Source organism: Dicentrarchus labrax, unplaced genomic scaffold, assembly GCF_905237075.1.
Source record: "Dicentrarchus labrax unplaced genomic scaffold, dlabrax2021, whole genome shotgun sequence".
NCBI classification, from domain to species: domain Eukaryota; kingdom Metazoa; phylum Chordata; class Actinopteri; family Moronidae; genus Dicentrarchus; species Dicentrarchus labrax.
This window is the reverse complement of record NW_026136721.1, coordinates 8,959,785-8,979,506: the sequence shown is the minus strand read 5'-3', so window position 1 is coordinate 8,979,506 and position 19,722 is coordinate 8,959,785. Positions and strand designations below refer to the sequence as shown.

The following is a 19,722-nucleotide window of genomic DNA, read 5'->3' as shown; positions in this document are numbered from 1 at the left end:
CAAGACAGAAATTATGCTCTTCAGTCATTCACATGCTGAACTCAGATAAGATGGTTCATGTCGACTGTGAGCCATTTGATTCAGCACCTGTCAAGTCTTCATTAGAGGCCATGTGCTGGCTGGCAGTGTAATGGAGTTTCAACATATTACCAGTGTTGGGTAGTAACTGATTACATGTAATCAGATTATAAAAAATAATGTGTAATTAGTCTATAGTACTTAGTCATTTTCAACGATTACAAAATTATTAAAATTATGAATTTTTTGCTCTTGATAAGCGATGCTTTATTAACCCTCTGGGCAGTGTAGATCTTGATTTGGGAGTGGGGTAAAGCTCATGTTATTCCATTGTTCAATGCCTTTGAGATCAGAGCTCCCACACACAGGCTCTAATTGGTCAGCAAGTCAGGAACCCAGCCTCCGAATAGTAAACAGACTCAAACCAAAGCATCATGGGATTGCCGGTGAATGGCTAACAACCATGCTAACCACAACAATGTTTTCCAACACAGAAAAATATATGAATAAACACAGAAGATATTCAGTGTTATAGGATATGACCAACTGTAAAGGCTGACTATGCAGATGCTAAATATATTATTAGGATTTCTATAGAAAATAATTTCTGGCTGCGTCCATTTCTCTAGTACAAGTTGCATTATTTTCAATGTCTGATTTTGAAGTAATCTGAAAGCAATCCAAAAGTACAGATTGCATTTTTGTTCTAATTCAATGGAATATGTTACTAATTACAAAAATTGCCATGTAATTTGTATTATACTATACACAATATAATGTATACTACCAATAACAAGATCCATTATCTGGCTAAATTGAGATTAAGACATTATATATATTCCTGTTTAAAAAAACAAATACTAACCTACCAACTAGTCCCATCACAAGTTCCTAACAAGTTTAAATATCACATAGCACACTGTCATGGGCTTTATCCCAAAACCCAGCAGGCAGTTCTACGGCTGCTTGCCAAGAGTCGAGAAGACTTGCAGAGAAAGACTCGATTGACTTGGTAATTAGATGCATGGGTAGTAAATATGTCTGAATGGAGTCTGGGTGAGAATGGCTGATGGGGTATGGCCACAGCACTTGAGCAGCTACTAAAAACAACACGTACTGAAGCAATTTCACAGATTTTCCAGGGCTGGTAAATGCCAGATTAAAATTGCTAAATTAGTATTCTGAAGATGAACTAAACGGTTTGGACATAGAACTCTAAAAAATTCCATCATCTGATACTTCTTCAGTATGTTACATATCATCATTCTGGGATGTTAAATGATTTCCAGAAGTTTTAGTATTTATGTTTGAACATTCCAGTACTTTGTGGTGAAGGAGTTTAACTTATCTTTCTGTTGTGCCCACTTTCTGTCTGGTCACATCAAATATCTCACCTGGACATTTTGTATCCAGCAGGGTTTTACTTGTAGGCCCAGAAAGCAATAATGCTAGCAATAGCAAAAAGTGATTGCAGGTTAAGAGGTGGAGCCCCATTCCTGACTCAAAGCGCTACATGTCTCCAAGCTGTGTTGCATTATTGACTATTCAAGTTACTGTCAGTGGAGAAATTGGTGTCGTTCTCTTCTTTGATTGATTTCTCCTTGTATGATTTGACTGACTGACTAGAAAGAAATCTCATCTCTTCAAATCCGAGAGATTGACACATCAGCATAAACATCAGCAAAAGCTGATATTTACCCTGATGTATCAGATAGTTGATGTTTGTTTTTCCCAATCAAACTCTCACTCAGCTATTTTGGAAACATTTCAACACCATATGTTTGGCCACCTATCTATGGGGATTAGAAATCATAGACTAATCAACAACTTTAAATCTTGAAAAGATAAAGTACTACTATCAAAGGTCAATCATCAGTTGATGTCCCTACAGTGTTGCATCATATGGGAGAATACTGCTGTAACCCTGTTTTCCCCTCAAATACCCTTTGATTTTGAATTTGTTTTCCAGTCCAGAAAAACATAAGTGACCCTAGATCACTGTTGAACCCCCACGCTGCAATTGGGCTCTACATATTTTTGGAACACATTTTTCTTTGGGCGCTCTGTAGTCTTCTCAATGGTTGGATTGAAAAGGTTTAAATTTGTCAGTCCATATGTTCATCTGATATTCTGTAAACCAGTTCCAATAGTGCTAACCCCAGACCAACCTTTCTATTTCTCTTTGGAAGTTTAAAGAATAACTTTGCCATAGCAACAGGCCAGTTAATTCCAGCTTGTTATAGGCTGTTATTCTTATTGTGCACTTGACACCGAAACAGGAACCTCTTTCTTAAATCTGCACATATTTTGCTGCTAAGCTTCCAATTTATTTTACCAATGACTGGTGATTTCTTCTGTTCTTATTTAACTGTTGGCAAGAATCACACAAGAAGAGATCCGCACACTGTACTAAGCGCTCCCAGCTATTTTAATTGAGCAACGATTCGATCCAACAGAGATCTATGCCTGACGAACATCTTTATTAGATCGAAGCGCTGCTCAATTAAAATAGCTGGGAGCGATTAGTACATTGTGTGGATCTTTTGTCTGATTCTTGCCTTTAGTTTGCTTCTTGATCCAGCACCTGTAGAGGTTTTTTGCATGTGCGTACCCTACACCCTGTTAGTCTTGTTTAACTGTTGCTCAGAGGTATCTTTGTTTCTTTCTGCCCTTTCAATTGTCAGTCTTGTTGAACCATTGTACAGCATTTTGTTCTCAATGTACAAAAAATATTACTTTTTCTTGCAAACCCTTTAATAACATATAGTTTTACAACCTGTCTACAACCTAGAAGCATTAAAGATCATTCAAAATTATAGAATAGTCCTCTCAGCCAGCTGACAGATTCAAGCTTTTGCGGCAGGCGATTCCAAACTTTTAAACTATATTTCTTCTTTTTTACAGGGTTTACTTTCCACATCTCTGCAGAAGACAAAGTAGGGTATTCCAGGGTTTTAGAGAGTACTGAAGTTTCATTCCACCTTATGGCAGGTGCTTGCTCAGAAAAATAAATGTTTATAATTGAAAATGTCAAAGTAAAATTATAGTTAATGCTCAGTTTATGGTGATTTGGACTGTCATATTCTTTCAGACAGATGAAAGCTAACATGGTGGCAGCAGCAGATGTCCTGTGGAGTCCTGATAAGACCGTGCAGCTAGTCCTAAAAAACAGCACGCTTTGTGTCCTCTCTCTTCCTTTGTCTCCCTCCTCTCCCTTTTGCCTGTGTTCATCTAGTAATGACCCTTCCAGTTTTTCACCCTGTAAGCGTGTCTACCGTTCAGTCTGGCCCCAACCCTAATAGCATCGTTGAGGCCTTTTGTCTTAGGCAGAGCCACAGGAGAGCAGTTGTTGAATGTGGTGCACATGGTCCTGGGCAGATTGAGCTGAATGCATTACCCAGGCTCTGAAGAGACGCAGCTGCTGTAGAGAAAAACGGGCTATGTGTGAATTCATGTTCCTTAGCAACCCCTCGTATCTAAAGGTCTCGATCAGTGCACTCTTTCACTCCGCGGCTATCGGTTAGGATACAACAGATGCCTTTTGTTTACTCAGACACAACACAATGATATTTATAGTCTCAGATTTTAGCTTTTTGAAACTCTTTTTCTGCTTTTCTGAGATTCCATTCAAACTAAGGAGAACATCAGTTTACAGAGCAAAACCTGAATCTTTATTTGTATCATTTTGATATATCTCTTTAAATCGTAAATTTTACTGAATATCTTCACCAATGACACATCCTTAAAGACTCATTGCATTTCTATTTGCAGGTCAATGGAAGGATATACTGATTCTTCACACCCTGTTACAAATGAGTCAACTACTGAGCAACTACACCAGATTAAATGGGATTTAAGTGTCTTTATGTGCCTTCTGACATTTTGACCCTTCCTGCCATCCAAGTTAACCTGTGCGGGAAGAGGAGGGGTGTGGTTTCTATATTTGATCCCATTACACTTGAAGTAAAAACAACCTTATAGTTTCACTCTCACCACTCTTAACCTTTCAAGCAGCAGCAGGAAGGTTTTATTGAGCCAAAATGGCCCGATACACCAACTGCAAACTGCCTGAGCAGCACCAAACGGCAGACAGGCCACCTTAGCGACTTGCAAGTGAACATGCGCATTTAGCAGCTAAATAAGAGACAGATATTTCCTTATGGAGTTTTTGGCTAAAGGCTAAAGCTGTCGTGCAAGTAGGGATGGGAACCAGTTTGAGTTTTGAACCAGTTTCAAACGGTCGCATGTGTGCATCAAACTCTTGTGTCTATGCTTCTGGACACTTGCAACAAGAAGGAGTCGTGGTGGAGAGGAAGAAACGGCCCAAAGCGTGGCTTAATTTCACTGCGTTCTGACTTAACAGTTGCGTTTCGGCTAAGAACCTGACCAACTTACAACATTGACCAGGAATCAGTGAGGTAATCATAAAAGAATAGTGCTGATAAGCAGGCTCGATAAATACATTGGTATCATCCCTACTTGCAAGTGCATGCCAGGCAGAACACCTTGTAGCGTGTAGTTTGTAGCATTGTGCTAATTTTCCTGTTTAGCTAAGAATCATTGAGGTGGAAGAGATAATGACTGCTGTACGATACAAATGTTTCTAAAAAGTAGCACTTGAGGCAGTGCAGCATGTTTTAGCAAGTTGATGTACTTGCATGATTCTTGCCGTTTTTGGGTTGCATCCACATTGCTGAATGCACATACCATGAGTCGCCTTGGATAAAAACATCAACTGAATAAATGTAATGGTACCCTTCCAAGACCCTCGGAGGAGGAGTAAAAACTGATAAGCCTCCAAACTAGTTTCACATTATGTCTTCTCACAGGTATCTTGTAGCAACACGGCAACGGCAGCCTGAGGGCTATAGTCTGTCTGAATACGGCCTATGAGATGTGGCAGCCAACAAGTGTTAATTGTTGTATTTTCTTTGTAATAATTTGAGCAAAATTGTTTTTTTATGTGTGGGAAAACATTTTTTTTCCTCATAGCAGTTCTACTGTGTAAAGATTCAGTGTTTACTCTTAAATCCCATGTTGTAGTTTTAAGTTATTAGACGGACCAAACGGCTGGTCCCAGTCCTCCAATTACCTCAGCAACACGAATCCTGGAGTATTCTTATGTGCGCCCAACCTGAGATGTGTATCCTTGATGTAAAAGGCTGGAAATGGCGCTTGTTAACATCAATCTGACAGCTGCCTCTTAAAAACCTCTGTTTGTGCACACAGTTTTATGCGTGCGTTACGCTGGAAAAAGCTGTTTTAACAGTCTCACAGGAACCATTTCGCTAAAGGTCAAGGATGTCTTATTATGAACAAACTGGAAGTGAAAAGCTTGTATTCCTCTGCCCTGGAGTGTAGAGGTCTTTATCCCACTAACAACACACACACACACACACACACACACACACACACACACACACACACACACACACACACACACACACACACACACACACACACACACACACACACACACACACACACACACACTCTAATCTCTCATCACAATACACACGCTTGTGTGCTGCTAATACCTGTCATACACCAATGAACATCTCTGTGGAGCAGTAAGCTAATCTCACCAGTTCATTTGGCTGGCCACAGTGAGTGAGAGGTGAGCGGTGTGTGTGTGTGTGTGTGTGTGTGTGTGTGTGTGTGTGTGTGTGTGTGTGTGTGTGTGTTTTTTTTAATCTAGATTTGTGTAGCTGTTCTCACCAGTCATCAGCTAAGTGGTTTACCTTCCAGACAGGAGTTTATAGGTGGGAGAAAACTATTCAAATATTTGCTCAGTATTTGGTTGGCAAATGACTTCCTGGTTCTGGGTCCCAACTGTAAAAGCCATTCTCCAAATTAAATGTTCTCAGAAGGTATCAGCTAAGCTTTATGAAATTAGGTCAAATATTATTTGCAAATAATTAATGCTTGGTATTTTTGAAATGTGTGCCAAAAGGTCTGGAATTGAATTCCACTGAGCGGTGAGTTGTAAAAGGCCAGTGGATAGCATATGGAGTGTATAGTGATTCATATACAGGTAGAGTAGTGAAATGATTAAGAACCATTTTCTTTTACTATTGTTTTAAGTGAAGTTTTAAACCCTGCCCATGTGTCTCCTAGGTACACTGAAACAAACATTGACTAGTGTTTGCAGATACCATTGACCCAGATCTCCACCATACGTAACAATTATGCCTAATATTAGCACCATGGAAACAAGATGAGTCTATAGCATTCAGTCACAACAGCAGCAGGGTTTATGTGGCACAGGTAGCCCATATATCAACACACCCCCTGCACTTGTTGCTTTGTAAAGCCCAGCACTGTGCCTAGACTTTAGAGAAAACACAGATGCACACACACACACACCAATGTGGATTTGTGATAGTGTTACTAGTGTTGGGTGTAACATAACAAAATCTACATGTTTGCATTTCAACTGAACCCTCTCACTCTGTAAAGATGTAGCCATTAGTGTAAAAGTTAAGAAAACATATTTTGTATTTTTTTCATGTCATGCAGGCTGTTAACACTAATTTTGTTGTCTTGCAATACTACAATCATTACCAGCTCAGAAAAGATTAGTTTCCTCTTTCACAAACGTTACCAGTGGAGTTTCTTTATTATGATGTCTGCCAGGCGTAAGGGGATCATGCATTTTGCCGTATGTGTGTGTCTGTGTGTGCATCTGTCCATAACTAATCTTGTATACTACTGGAGTCATCGGCATAATAGTCAATAGTTTTTGTGCACATTTATGCCTGTATGCTCAAGGATCTCTCGTAGCTGCGCTGATACACTTCGTTTTTGAAAAACGTATCTTAATGACTGCTCTGTTTTATACCGCCATTACCTGCTTACTCCTCGGCCAGTACTCAGCCAGTAGGTGCTACAAATGCGTCAGTTGGGAATCTCGTTTCCGCTTGGGACAACATACGTTAAGTCAGTTAAGTCAAGTTAAGTCACGTTAAGTACATAACTTACGTAACTTAACTTACATATATAGGTTAAAGTTAACCTACATATGTAAGTTAAAATAAGTCAGTGCTGACTTTTGGTTGCACATAAACAGCAGTCTCGAAAGACTTGTGTTTGTTTGAACCCATCCATCCAGCCTGACTTCTTCCATATACGTGTACATTGACATTTGTTTCTCTATGACGTTTGCGTGTCAAATGAGACACCTTCTCTGCAGACTTTCATCAAAGACATTGGCATTTTATTCATTTGGTGATACCATTCCTGGTAAGATCTGCACTCTGAATGCACTCCTCTAATTTGATTTTGTTCTCCGCAGATCTCTGTAGAGTTGACAGTGTCATTTACAACACCAGCAACAAGCCTGGAGGGCAATGACAAACAACAACTTAATGATGTTTACATAGCAGTGTCTGGATGATGGATTCAATCCCACTGACTCATGACAAAATGGCATTTCAGCCTGATGCAACACCAACTGTGAAATGAATCATGCAATAATAGCGACCATTAATCACACACATTATCATTTAGGCTTAGATGCTTAAAAATACAGCTCAGGCAAGATGACTTTATATACTCCATGCACTAACAGAAGCTCACAGCTTATGTAGGGTGCCACTGACAGTGCAGTTCACAGGGTATTACATTCCCTGTTCTTACTGATCTCCAAAGTTCGTCGTAGGCGCGTATATACGTGTGTGACAGATGCTACACAGATACAGGCCGAGTGTGTGAAACCCAATAGGCTGTGTGTGGCTCAGTGACTACTACTGTGGCAGTGACAGTAACTGTAGCTGTAGCTGCTATTCTACCTGGGGACACTCATTACAGACTCATCGCTCATTATGTTGGTGGTAACCAAAGGGCTTAACGTGCTGCTAGGCAACATCATGACAAACCTATTGGTTCAGTGTTGATGCACTGATAGATGGCCCATGCCCATGGTGATGTTGCGGGGGGGGGGGTCATGTGATCCTGTAATTTAAAACTGAAGCTGCTATTTGGTGGCAGCTTGTTTGCCTTATGATAGCTTATATTGCAATAGCCTTAAAATGAGACTGTCCTGCCATTTTGTTTTCATGCATTCATTCATCCTGACATCTTCACGTTAGCCAGGTTTTATGTCCAGCAGCGGATTGGTTTTTCATGATCTCACATATATCTACTTTCTGCAAAGAATGCTAAAAAAAAAATAATCAAAAAGTCCAATATTTCTGTGCCTCCCCGCTTTGCTCTTCTTCTTTGTTGGAACATACATTAGGTTTGTTGCAGAGACCACCTCGGTAGCTGGCGCAGTCCGTGAGAACATTGGATATAAATTTTAGTTTTGGCCCAAGCAGAAAAACTCTCTGGGATCAGGAAAATACCTTTGAAGATACAGCATTTTAACTTCTTCCCTAAAATTAATGTAGGAAAGGCTATGTGACAGATCACATAGTAACCTATGGAGTGCCACCGATTTCATTTTCAGTTGAAGTGTAAGCTGTGGCAGCGGTTAGAATAGAAACAATATACAGATTGAACAGTAATCTTTTCAAGACAATTTACAGTGATATATCTCCAAACTGCTGACAATGCTTCTACTCCGCCTACCCGCTAACTAACAAGAAGTTACGCAATGTCACACTAAAATAAAATGGTATTTTATGATCACACGACGGTATTAGTGCATCCCTATCACCGAACAAACTAGAGATGGTTACTGGTGGTGTTTCAGAGGTCTGATGGCTAACATCAGACGTGTTTGCTTTAATGCAGGGCTGTAATAAGTTATTGATTAATAAGTATAATGTTTTTTTATGGTTAAACAATTATTTAGTCCATAAAATGTCAACAGCAGTGAAAATAAATTCCTTCGCTTTCCCACGGTAACATGCTTGTTTTGACCAATATATATATATATATATATATATATCATATAAAATCTCACATTTGTGAAGCTGCCACAACAAATGACTGTGACTTAAATAGCGCTGCAATGATTAGTTGATTAATTGATGAGTCAATCAAAAGAAAACTAATTTTTACAGATTTTATTCTCTGTAAATATTGCATTTTATTGAACTTTATACAAATGTGTGTTATGAATATTTAAAATTATTATTAATAATAATAATAATAATAAGCCTGTGTTCAGGTCTTCAAAGTTTAGGTCTTAAATAATAATCTAAACTTTAAAAATAACTTTTTCATTTAGTTTCTACTTTAGAAATGACTGAGATGTAGACCTACTGTTTATATGTGTCTTATTAATCAAGAAGGCCTTGTGACACCCTGTGAAGCTTTAGCGATCCCTAGTGGGTGTCCCAACCCCCAGTTGCCCTCGACGAAATTTGTACATTGTACATGGTACAAAATATGGTGATGGGCAGCAGAAACTGACTAGTCTATACCACCTAAAAGCAATATCTCTCTGGTTATGCAGGACTTAGCCACTGGAGAGACACTCTGCCATCAATAATTCACACCGCGGTGACCTGGCAGTGAAAGGTGAGACTGTGGAGATGATGAAGTCTGGCTGACGTCATCCACTACGGCCCACTAGTCCTCCCGCTGTTACCGCATTCTCTTCACGAGCAGGATTACACAACAGCAATCAATAAGTAATAATATCGCAAGGCCCCATACAATGGAGCGCAGTGTAATCCAATGATGCTTCTTTGGCAGTGAAAGAGAGCAGGCTGGTGGAGAGGCGTAATGATATGCAGCATGTATTGACTGAAAGCAGGCAAGATGCTATTCAGTACTGGCTGGAAGTCATTATGTGGGCGCTGCCTTGAAGGTGACCTGTCATGACGATGAGGATGAAAGGGGCCAGCTGCAGACGCACACACACGCATGATTTTGCATGCTTGCTGGACAAACAGGAAGGTTAGGGTTGCACAAGGGGATCTCACCCCTGTGTTTCCCCAGAACCCACTGGCTTCAGTCATAAGTAGTATATGGACAACACTGACACGCACTCTTAACATACCACCTGACCCTGACACATGTGTTTCTGTCACTCCATAGCAACTGTCCAGGCCTGATTAAAGCACTGTCTTTCTAGCTCTTGCTCCCATACACACAAAAGACACAAAACATGTGGCTTGCATGCTGTATTAACCATCCATCGCTTTATTCGCTTCGCTGTGTTGTATGACATCTCTTCAGCTCCGTCTCTGCTTTGCATTCGGACGCTGAATCCAATTCCCATCAAATGGAGCCAGACGCTCCGTCGAATCAGCCTGTGCAGCCTCAGACACTGGCCCACTTTCAGTCAATCGGGAGCACAGAAGTGGAGCTCCCACACACTCGGCAGACTCAATTACGCAATCAACTGGGCAAACACTGTTTGGATGTGCTCTGGTGCTTCACACCTGAGAACAACAGCCTGCAGAGGTGCAACTTTAGAAAGCATAATCTGTTCCTCAGTAAGTCGCACCTTTCTCATACCTACATGTTTCTGGATAGCAGATTTGAGTTCTTCGCCAGCTGCGTTTCCCAAAAGCACAAGTATGGAGGAAAACATCACTGGGAGGGTTCAGATATGATACTCTGGTTTATTAAATGTTGCTCTTTCTTCTCAGTTACAGATAGAAGCAGCAGAAGCAATCAAATCCTTTCTATCAATGGCTGAGGGTCACCATAGCAACACTTTCATATTAAATTCAGTTTAACCCACTCTTCTTCCCATTGGGATCCCATTCACTTGTAAACACAACTTTTCTGAATGTAAGCAGTGATTATGTGAGAGCTTTATAGAATATTTGATTCTTCAGGTGGTCAGCAGCCTGCTGTTTCTACGGATGTTTCACATGCAGTCAGAACACTGTGCAGGAGGAAATCAGGCCAGTTATGCCTGTCTGATAATCTTTTTTGGGGCTTTTTATTGCCTTTAATTTATAGAGACAGCTGAAAGTAGACAGGAAAGGGGGACAGAGAGAGGGGGATGACACGCAGCAAAGGGCCACAGGTCGGACTCAAACCCTGGGCTGCTGCAGCAAGGACTCAGCCTCGGTACATGGGACGCCAGCTCAACGAACTGAGCTAACCGGGCGCCCCTGTCTGATAATCTTACTGAAACTGAAATGTATTGTTGTATTTTTAGTTCATTTTGAGAGAGAACAACTTCAGTCATGATTACACGTCGAACAAGCAAGCTACTTTATATTACTTGAATAATACATTCTAATAAAATACTCTTAAAGGGGAACTTCGGCAGATTTTTACCCTAGTCTTGATCACTAGAGGTCACCGAGTACTGTCGATAGGAAAAAGAACGACCAGAATTGGTTCTAGCAAACTGGAGATCCTGCAACTAATGGCCAGAGCTCCCAGTTAGTTATTCTGGGCTTTCGGTGAAGCGAGCGGTGGAAAAACAGGTAGGCGACAGTACTGTTTTGTACGGTTTTTACACAACGTATGAGTTGAAAAGGCATGTTGTTTTCACGTAAGGGCCCTGATCATGTTGCACACACATTTTAACTGCATTTTGTGTATGTTAAGAGGAGCAAAAGGCACTCTTTAGGATATGCCCCCAAGAAGTGTATTATAACTAACTGGGAGCTCTGGCCATTAGCTGCAGGATCTCCAGTTTGCTAGAACCAATTCTGGTCGTTGTTTTTCCTATCGACAGTACTCGGTGACCTCTAGTGATCAAGATTAGGGTAAAAATCTGCCGAAGTTCACCTTTAAGTGAATAATCCATTTTTAAAATCACTGCATTAGTTTTGTCAAATTATTGATTTCTTTCCTAATTAGTGATGTAATGAGCGGGATAAAGCACAGAATGCTTGTTAGTATTGTGAAATATGTTGCAATAATAACCAGCTCACTGTGCATTCTGCTTAAAGAACTTAAAATGAGTCAAATATTCTGTGCCAACTGAGTTACGGATGAAGTTCTATATGCACTGATCTGTGCAACATGTCAGAGAATAAGTAGGACTGCTGTACTAATATTACACTGACATTTCCATTGAAGTGTCTGAGTAGCCATGTCCGTGAGCCGGCATGCATAACACCATACTGTCTGCTGAAGAACAGAGCCAGTGAAGCAGGGAGGGGGGGGGAGGATTAAAAAGATTTTATATATAGATGCAAGAGCTACATCATGGCACAAACAAGAGCACAGAGAGGACCAAATAAACAAAGTAGCAACAAAATCCCCAAACTTGTTCACATGAAGGAATGGCAGTCAGTTCCAATAAATGTGGCAGCGTTCCTGTTTATTTACAAGGTGATTTTGATACAACCCAGGCAAGGAAACAGCTCGAGTCTTTAAGGTTATTCCTTATTGGTATTAGCGTAAACTAAAACAATGCAGACCATTTACAATGCTCTATAGATAGTGGATTACTGTATGTACACCGGTACAGCTGTAGCTCAGATCCTTGTCTGGTCAACAAATCCTTCCAGAAATAACGCGTCCAGATATCATTCACCCTCAGCTCAGGAAAAGATTACAACAACAGCCAATGCCTTATCATGAGCCCCGACCAAACTCACCTGTTCACATTTACATGGTGGGCCAACAGGTAATCAATCGGGTAATACTGGGTTTCAATGCAAACACATCACAATAAGTCATTTTGTGAGGCGTCTGACCTTGATCCCAAAGAGAAGGAGCTATAGCCTCCTCTTCCTGCTGTCTTAGTCTGTCCCTCTTTAGCTAATTGGATTAATCTTGGTGCTTTAATTAGAACGATCAGGTGGCCAAAACCAGAAGAGGCTGTAGGAACAAGGACTTAACTCCCATAGGATCACATATAGAACACAATAACATGCAAATAAGAACTCTCTAGACACACAGAGGGAGTTCAGAATCATACTATTGGTACTGTTTATCTCCTGCACTGCTGGTATTATAAAATGTCTGTTTGTCACCACAGGAAACACGACACACAACCCCTGAAGCTACCGCTGTTATTTGGCAAGAATGTGATAATACGATATGTATCGCGATACAGGGGTTACGATTCAGTGTATTGGGATACTGTAAGCATGGCCACATGTTGTCATTTTTAGCCCTCAGTTTACCTTTACAACACTTCAAACACAAAAATCTATACAGTGTTTTTGAGAATCGAGATAATATTACCAAACAAAATACCGCAATAGGACCTACACCAAAGCTACAAAGGTTAACTTACACTGGCTATTAACAGGGATACCTGTAGTTTATGTACACCTCATGTTAAGAAAGGCTGAGATGTGAGCAAATAGATGAGCAGGACTAGGAAAGTTTATTTTATGTACATTTTCTGAACTAAAGTTAATGATATTAGTGATAATAGCAGGATGTTTATAAGTGAATTAATGATGAATCACCCTCATGCACAAACCATACATCAAAAGTAGCCTAAATTCACACATAATCCATGAGTCAAAGGATACAGAAAAATAAAAATTCATGACAAAAAAGCATATTGTCAATATTTTAGAGACCTGTTTAGAGAGATGTTTTCAGGGGACCTCATGTCTTAGTAAGAGGAGCCCAGCTCCCCCTGGGTCCCCTGTTGTTTGCATAAGAATTCCAATAAATGATTATTATTATGGACAGATAATTTATCAGCTGTAATCCAATAATCCCGATAATTCATAATATTTTCAGTTTCCCATTATCGGCTGATAATCTTTCTGCCCTGAAAATGATAATGCATCCCCACTATTAACTGACAGTAAAGTTCCTGGGAGCCTTTCAGTAGACCTGAAACTCTAAAAACCCTTAGGGTCCATTTGTTAGCCTTCTATTTAAAAAAAAAATATCCAAACTCTACCATACTTCAGGACCAAATCAAACTAGCAAACTAGCATTTTGCAGTACAATTAGCTGCTTATAGCCACACATGCTTCGACCTTACTGTCAGCACACAGGATAATGCAATAGCAAATCAATGTATCGATTTCCTAAAGCGCAGCTGCACACTGTGTCTGTGTATTAATGAGGGGAAGCACAGCGCACAGCGGAGGGAAACCCCACAACTTCCCATCCCTCACTGACACTGACATGTCCACAGCCCACACTACCCACACTACCCACAGTGCCCACAGTGCCCACACTACCCACACTGCCCCTAACTGTTCAATATGGGACATAGGCGCGCGAGGGGCTGCCGGCATCCTGTTTGTTGCGCCGCATTAATCAAAGACAAGTGAACACAGCTGCGCGTCTCGAGACCCCTATTCTAATTACCGGAGTGACGTAACTGTGAGCAAAGAATAGGCTGTAGTGGCAATATGGTACCTGATAACACAGCCAGCACCAACACAGCTAATATGGCTATGAATTAAACACTTTGGAACCAAATGAGCAAAGCTAGGCCCCTAATAACACAGCGTCAATATTTGTTTCTTACCGTAAAAGGCATTTCGCGTTATCTGGCCCCCCATTGCTTTATTCCTGTAGAGTCCGCTTATCGTCTGTATGGATTACTCAGATGCTCTCGCTGCACAGCCCGGCGCTCGTGACATGATTGCACGTTCGCATCCGAAAGGCAGCCTATCGCTTCTTCCCTCCGAATAGATGCAAACACTGGACCCACACCTCCTTCTTGTGAGCGCAGGGATCCGTGAAGGCAACACCCCCCCCCCCCCCATTCACTGAGCAGCACTCTCCGCCTCGGGTCCCACTCACTCACACTGGCATTTACATAAAAGGTGGAGACTGGCTGGGCGGTGTTAACGCTGTCACCGCCGCGCAGAGCCGTGGAGCATGAGGTGGGGGAGTGACCAGGAAGAATAAACCAAATATTAGCCTTTGACTTCTATTCGTTTGTATCCCTTTGCCGATACATATGGAAGCCCATTTCAATGTGAAGTTAAAAAAAAAGAAACAGATTCTGTAAGGCATTATGATGAGAACTTTCACAAAATAATAACTTTCACAAAATAATAACTAACTAATAAATAAATAATGTCTCAAAATATTAAGAAACGTTCTCAAGGCTTTGAATTAGTGTCTCAATATTTTGGTCATTATCTTTGAGATGCTAAGTTAATATTTTGGGAAAGTTTCTCATTATAATGACTCCTTTTTTTCTGTCATATTGGTGCAAATGAGCTTCCATAGAGATACAATAAATGAAATGAATTAATAAAAGAGAATTCCACATAGACTTAGTTGTTTAAAAATGAACGGAGGTAAAGGCTAAGTATGGATCCAGAACCTCAGAGAGTGAGTGGTCACATTCTTTACTCTCAGCACTCACTCTTTCACCTTACATACTTCCTTATGTGCCGCAGGCCCCTGGCAGACAGACTGGGTGACCCCTCAAGAGTCAGGCCTCTGACTTAAGCTGTCATCACGTATCCGTGGTGACCTCACAGCCCTCAATCTCAGACACCACGGTGTTTACTGTGGGCCCGAAGCTGCAGGCTCCTAGATAATGGCACCGTGAAAGACAGGGCGAGGTAACGATAATAAACACTACCAGTCAAACGTTTGGACACACCTTCTCATTTAATGGTTTTTCTTTATTTTCATGACTATTTACATTGTAGATTCTCACTGAAGGCATCAAAACTATGAATGAACACATATGGAATTATGTAGTAAACAAAAGTGGGATTGGTTCTTGCCATAATATGAATTCTAACAGTTGTCAAATAGGGCTGTCAGCTGTGTACCAACCTGACGTCTGCACAACACAACTGATGGTCCCAACCCCATGAAGAAGGCAAGAAATTCCACAAATGAACCCTGACAAGGCACAGCTGTGAAGTGAAAACCATTTCAGGTGACTACATCATGAAGCTCATTGAGAGAAGGCCAAGGGTTTGCAGCGCTGTCAACAAAGCAAAGGGTGGCTACTTTGAGGAATCTAAAATATGAAACAGATTTAGAGTTATTTCACACTTTTTTGTTTACTACATAATTCCATATGTGTTCATTCATAGTTTTGATGCCTTCAGTTAGAATCTACAATGGAAATAGTCATGAAAATAAAGAAAAACCATTAAATGAGAAGGTGTGTCCAAACGTTTGACTGGTAGTGTACACATATGAATTAATGGAACATGAACACATGTATATTCGATGAAAGCCGGGAATATATTGTTACAAGGGTGGAAGAAGTATTGAGCATTAAAAATCTGTTCATATATGCCCACAGCTAGCAGCCGCTAGCTTACCTTAGCACAATGACTGGAAACAATGGAAAACAGCTAGCCTAGCCCTAGCCATTGGTAACAAGATATTGCCAGGCAGCCAGCAGAGATTCCAGAAATCTTGTTATGGTGTGTTGAGACCAAACTCAAAGAAAATGTTCACCTTATGTTACTCTCTCAAATACAACCGTTGGAGTGGTTTTTGGAGTATTTTGCATCCCGCCAATACTCGTCCCTAAAAGCCAATGGGAATACTGGTTTATAGTAAATAACAACGGATAGCTGGAATCAAGTATTAGGGTCAGTGTTCATTGTGGCCAATGGATTTTGGTTTTGAAATAAGAAACACAAAATTGGGAAACAAGACGACCACCTGTTTTCCATTATTTGGTTTTGAAAATCAAAAATAGAAAATCAAAGAATGACCCATAGTTATCAATGGTAGGGGGGGAAACAGCTCATTTCCCAATTTTGTCTTTCTCATTTCAAAACAAGAATCTATTGGCCATAAAGGACGCTGACCTAATAGATACATATTTTTAAGTATGTGTGTTTGTAAAAATGATTTAAAAATACATAATACAGACAGAAGCTCCCTAAACTGGGAAAAAAACGTCTCAAAATTCCAAAATCGCTATTTTTACATAGACTTCTTTCAATTATTGTGTTCATTATTTGGGTTCATTGTACAGTTTTGAATATGATATGAAATATCCATAAAATATGTCAGGGGTTATCAGTTTACTAAATAATAGAAAAGGAAGGGAACCACTGTTCTAAGTGACTCGACTCTAATAGGCTTTTGTGACACAGCATCACATGAAAGTTTAAACATTTTCAGTGTTTGCGGGTGCATGTTTGCATTGACTTTATATGTAATCGCCCTACATAAAAAATGTGCTTCACGTTTATTGGATTGAATTCCCTCTGAAATGGAAATTGCCTAACAATTGCATCAAAGTACGGTAGTGCATGTGCTCTCACCACTGCATTACCATCAGTTTAACACCATTTCAGTCACATTTTGTGCTTTGTTTAAAAAGGAGACAGTTCTGATTGCAGCAGGCAGCTTAATACCGTGCATTCATGTTTATGTTTAAAGCATTACCCACTAAATCCTGCAGGTAATAATATTTACACATACCCATTTCCCCATCACTTTTAATGATTGCAACCATGTAACCATAACAAATACTGCAGCCTGCCTGGGATGTTGATCAAAATGAAATCAGGACCACAACCTCAAGGTTTGGTTTGCTAAATGAGACACTGTAGACACACACATGGCGCGCACATTTGAGGTGAAGACAGTTGGTGGGAAGTGCTCACAGCACAATGAGGGGCTAACCACATTTGGTTTCATGTATCACCTCCGTAGACAATTGTAAAAATCTGGATTCAGGATCTTGAAGAAGCCTAGTTGACTTAAGCCAGTGTACAAGAAACAACTTGGAATTACTGTGTCTTCCTGATTGCAGTAATTGGAAAACTTTATATCACAATAAAACATAAAAAGCAATTCAATTTGATTTCAATAGGTTAGAATAAGCATTTTTAGTTAACAGCATACATGGAATTAAAGTCAAAAGATAATGCTTAGGTCCTTTGGCGCCAACAAGTCAGCGGAGTCTCCCCACGAATGACATCATTGCACTAAGGTATAACAGCTTTTTGTCACGCAAAGCACACGGCTGTAAGAGGAGCGGTGGCTGGATTCTGGCCAGACAAGTTTCAGGAAGACTGTCATGTAACCTTGCAGACACTGACTGGAGGAAAGGCCTGAAGTGAAGTGCACTTCCTTGCCTGGTTTGACGTTGGTGCTGTGAATGCGTTGCTCGAACATCCTTCCTTTGTACAGTACCTTTTACTTCCTGTTTTAATAAAGCATCCACCACTCTGTCGGCCTTAACCTTTAAAAAATAAGGTTTTCTTTGACCCGCTGTCCTCTCTGACTGCAACTTGACTGAGGTGCATCTCTGAGAGTCTGTACATAAAATTGCATTACATAAATTAGTACAATAATGCGGCACGGCTCATGGTTTGCTGCATTTCAGCTGGTGTCAGAGGGGCCTGTGCATACAACTTTGACGATATACTGCCTTTCTGACAGTTTATGTGTTTTATGTGTGCCAGTAATTCATCCATATTTTGAATATGCTTAACAAACTATGATTAACTGATGTTATTCAGAGTTACGCAGGGTTTGCATGAGAATAAAGGCTGCAGATATGTGGGCATATAAGTGATGTGTGGTCTGGGAAGGTAAGGTGGGCAGCGCTTACCATGGCTCCCTTGTAAATTGCAATTTCTCACCCAATAATATTTCATGATAAACTTGAATTTCTCCCATGTGACCAAGGGAATTCTGTAAGTCATTATAATGAGAAACGTTCTCAAAATAATGACTTAGTGTCTCAAAATGAGAAACTTTGTCAATATTTTGACTTAGTATGTCAACATCATTATTTTAATAAAGTTTCTTGTTATAATGATCACATTGGCGGATATGGGTATAAATAATCTATCCATTTGTCCTGTCACTATCCATTCAAAAAGGTATGTAGTGTTCAATATGTTATGCTAGAAATGGTCTAGCATAAACTTTACCAGAAAAACGAAATAATAAAAGTAAATCAAACTTTTCCCATTCAAATACTGGCGGCATGACGCTGCCCTTCTCCGCCACTTTGTTAGCTTTAAAGTTTTACTGAAAATGAAATGACAAAAAAGAAAAGATTTTTAACAGTGATGCTGCGGTGCTGATGGGCCCGACCAATATGAAATGTGTTCCGCGGTCCATGACAGCAGGTAATGCAGGACTACCTTGAACAAGAATTCTGGGCCATCTAAGGCACAAAATATCTGCCCTTTCTGAAAAGGATACGCTTCATAATCTGACTTTCATACCGCAATGCCTTCCCTATCACTGACCTCACCAATCACTGATATACAGAAAATCAATGTGGATTTTTCTGACAGCACATATGCTTTCAATACATGGACAGTTTTCTGGAAACACTGGAAACATGACAGCATTAGTCATTTGCTGAAACACTCACACCGGCCCACAGTATGTTTGCATTTTCCTCACAAGTGACATTTTGTGTCCGTGTGAATAATGACTGTTGTCTTTGAGTAGCAAAGGGGGAAGTACTCTCATGTTGTTATAGTGCTGCAAAACCTGGAAAGTTCAGGGTTAATGGTTTGTCAATGTTAAGCTTGAGGCTACTGTTCACAACCCAATTCCCTACCAACAGTCAACATTGTACCTGACGCACCAGATGGGTTGTTACTCAGAACCATCTGGGAAGTTGTGATTGTTGTAAAGTTGTCATAAAAACATACTTGGCGGGCGATTGGATGAACCATCTGTCTATCACAGGCTAACGTCTACCAATCAGATCAAGAAACCAGTAAGTCAGCTAAGAGAAGAGCAAAAATATCTTTTCCATTGAGAAAAGCCTTCAGTGCCATTCTTTGCTCTCCCTCCAATGATGAAATACTCTCCAGTTCTGATAGAACTGATGCTAGTGGCATCTACGCTAACCTCTTCAGCAGCCGCCATTGTTGTTTTTGAACAAACAATTGCTTATTGCAGCATCACACTGCCAGTTGTTCTTGTTCTAATGTGGTTAGG

General features: G+C 40.4%; 1 protein-coding gene across 1 annotated transcript in view; it reads right to left on the bottom strand.

Moving 5' to 3' along the window:
- The window catches only part of neurl1aa (neuralized E3 ubiquitin protein ligase 1Aa), a 48,070-nt gene extending 33,476 nt beyond the window's left edge, over positions 1 to 14,594 (bottom strand). Inside the window, exon 1 of the mRNA XM_051386123.1 lies at positions 14,336 to 14,594. Coding sequence (XP_051242083.1) covers positions 14,336 to 14,369 — 34 coding nt within the window. The 5' untranslated portion in view covers positions 14,370 to 14,594. The remainder of the gene's footprint in view (positions 1 to 14,335) is intronic.
- Between the last annotated feature and the right edge of the window lie 5,128 nt (positions 14,595 to 19,722).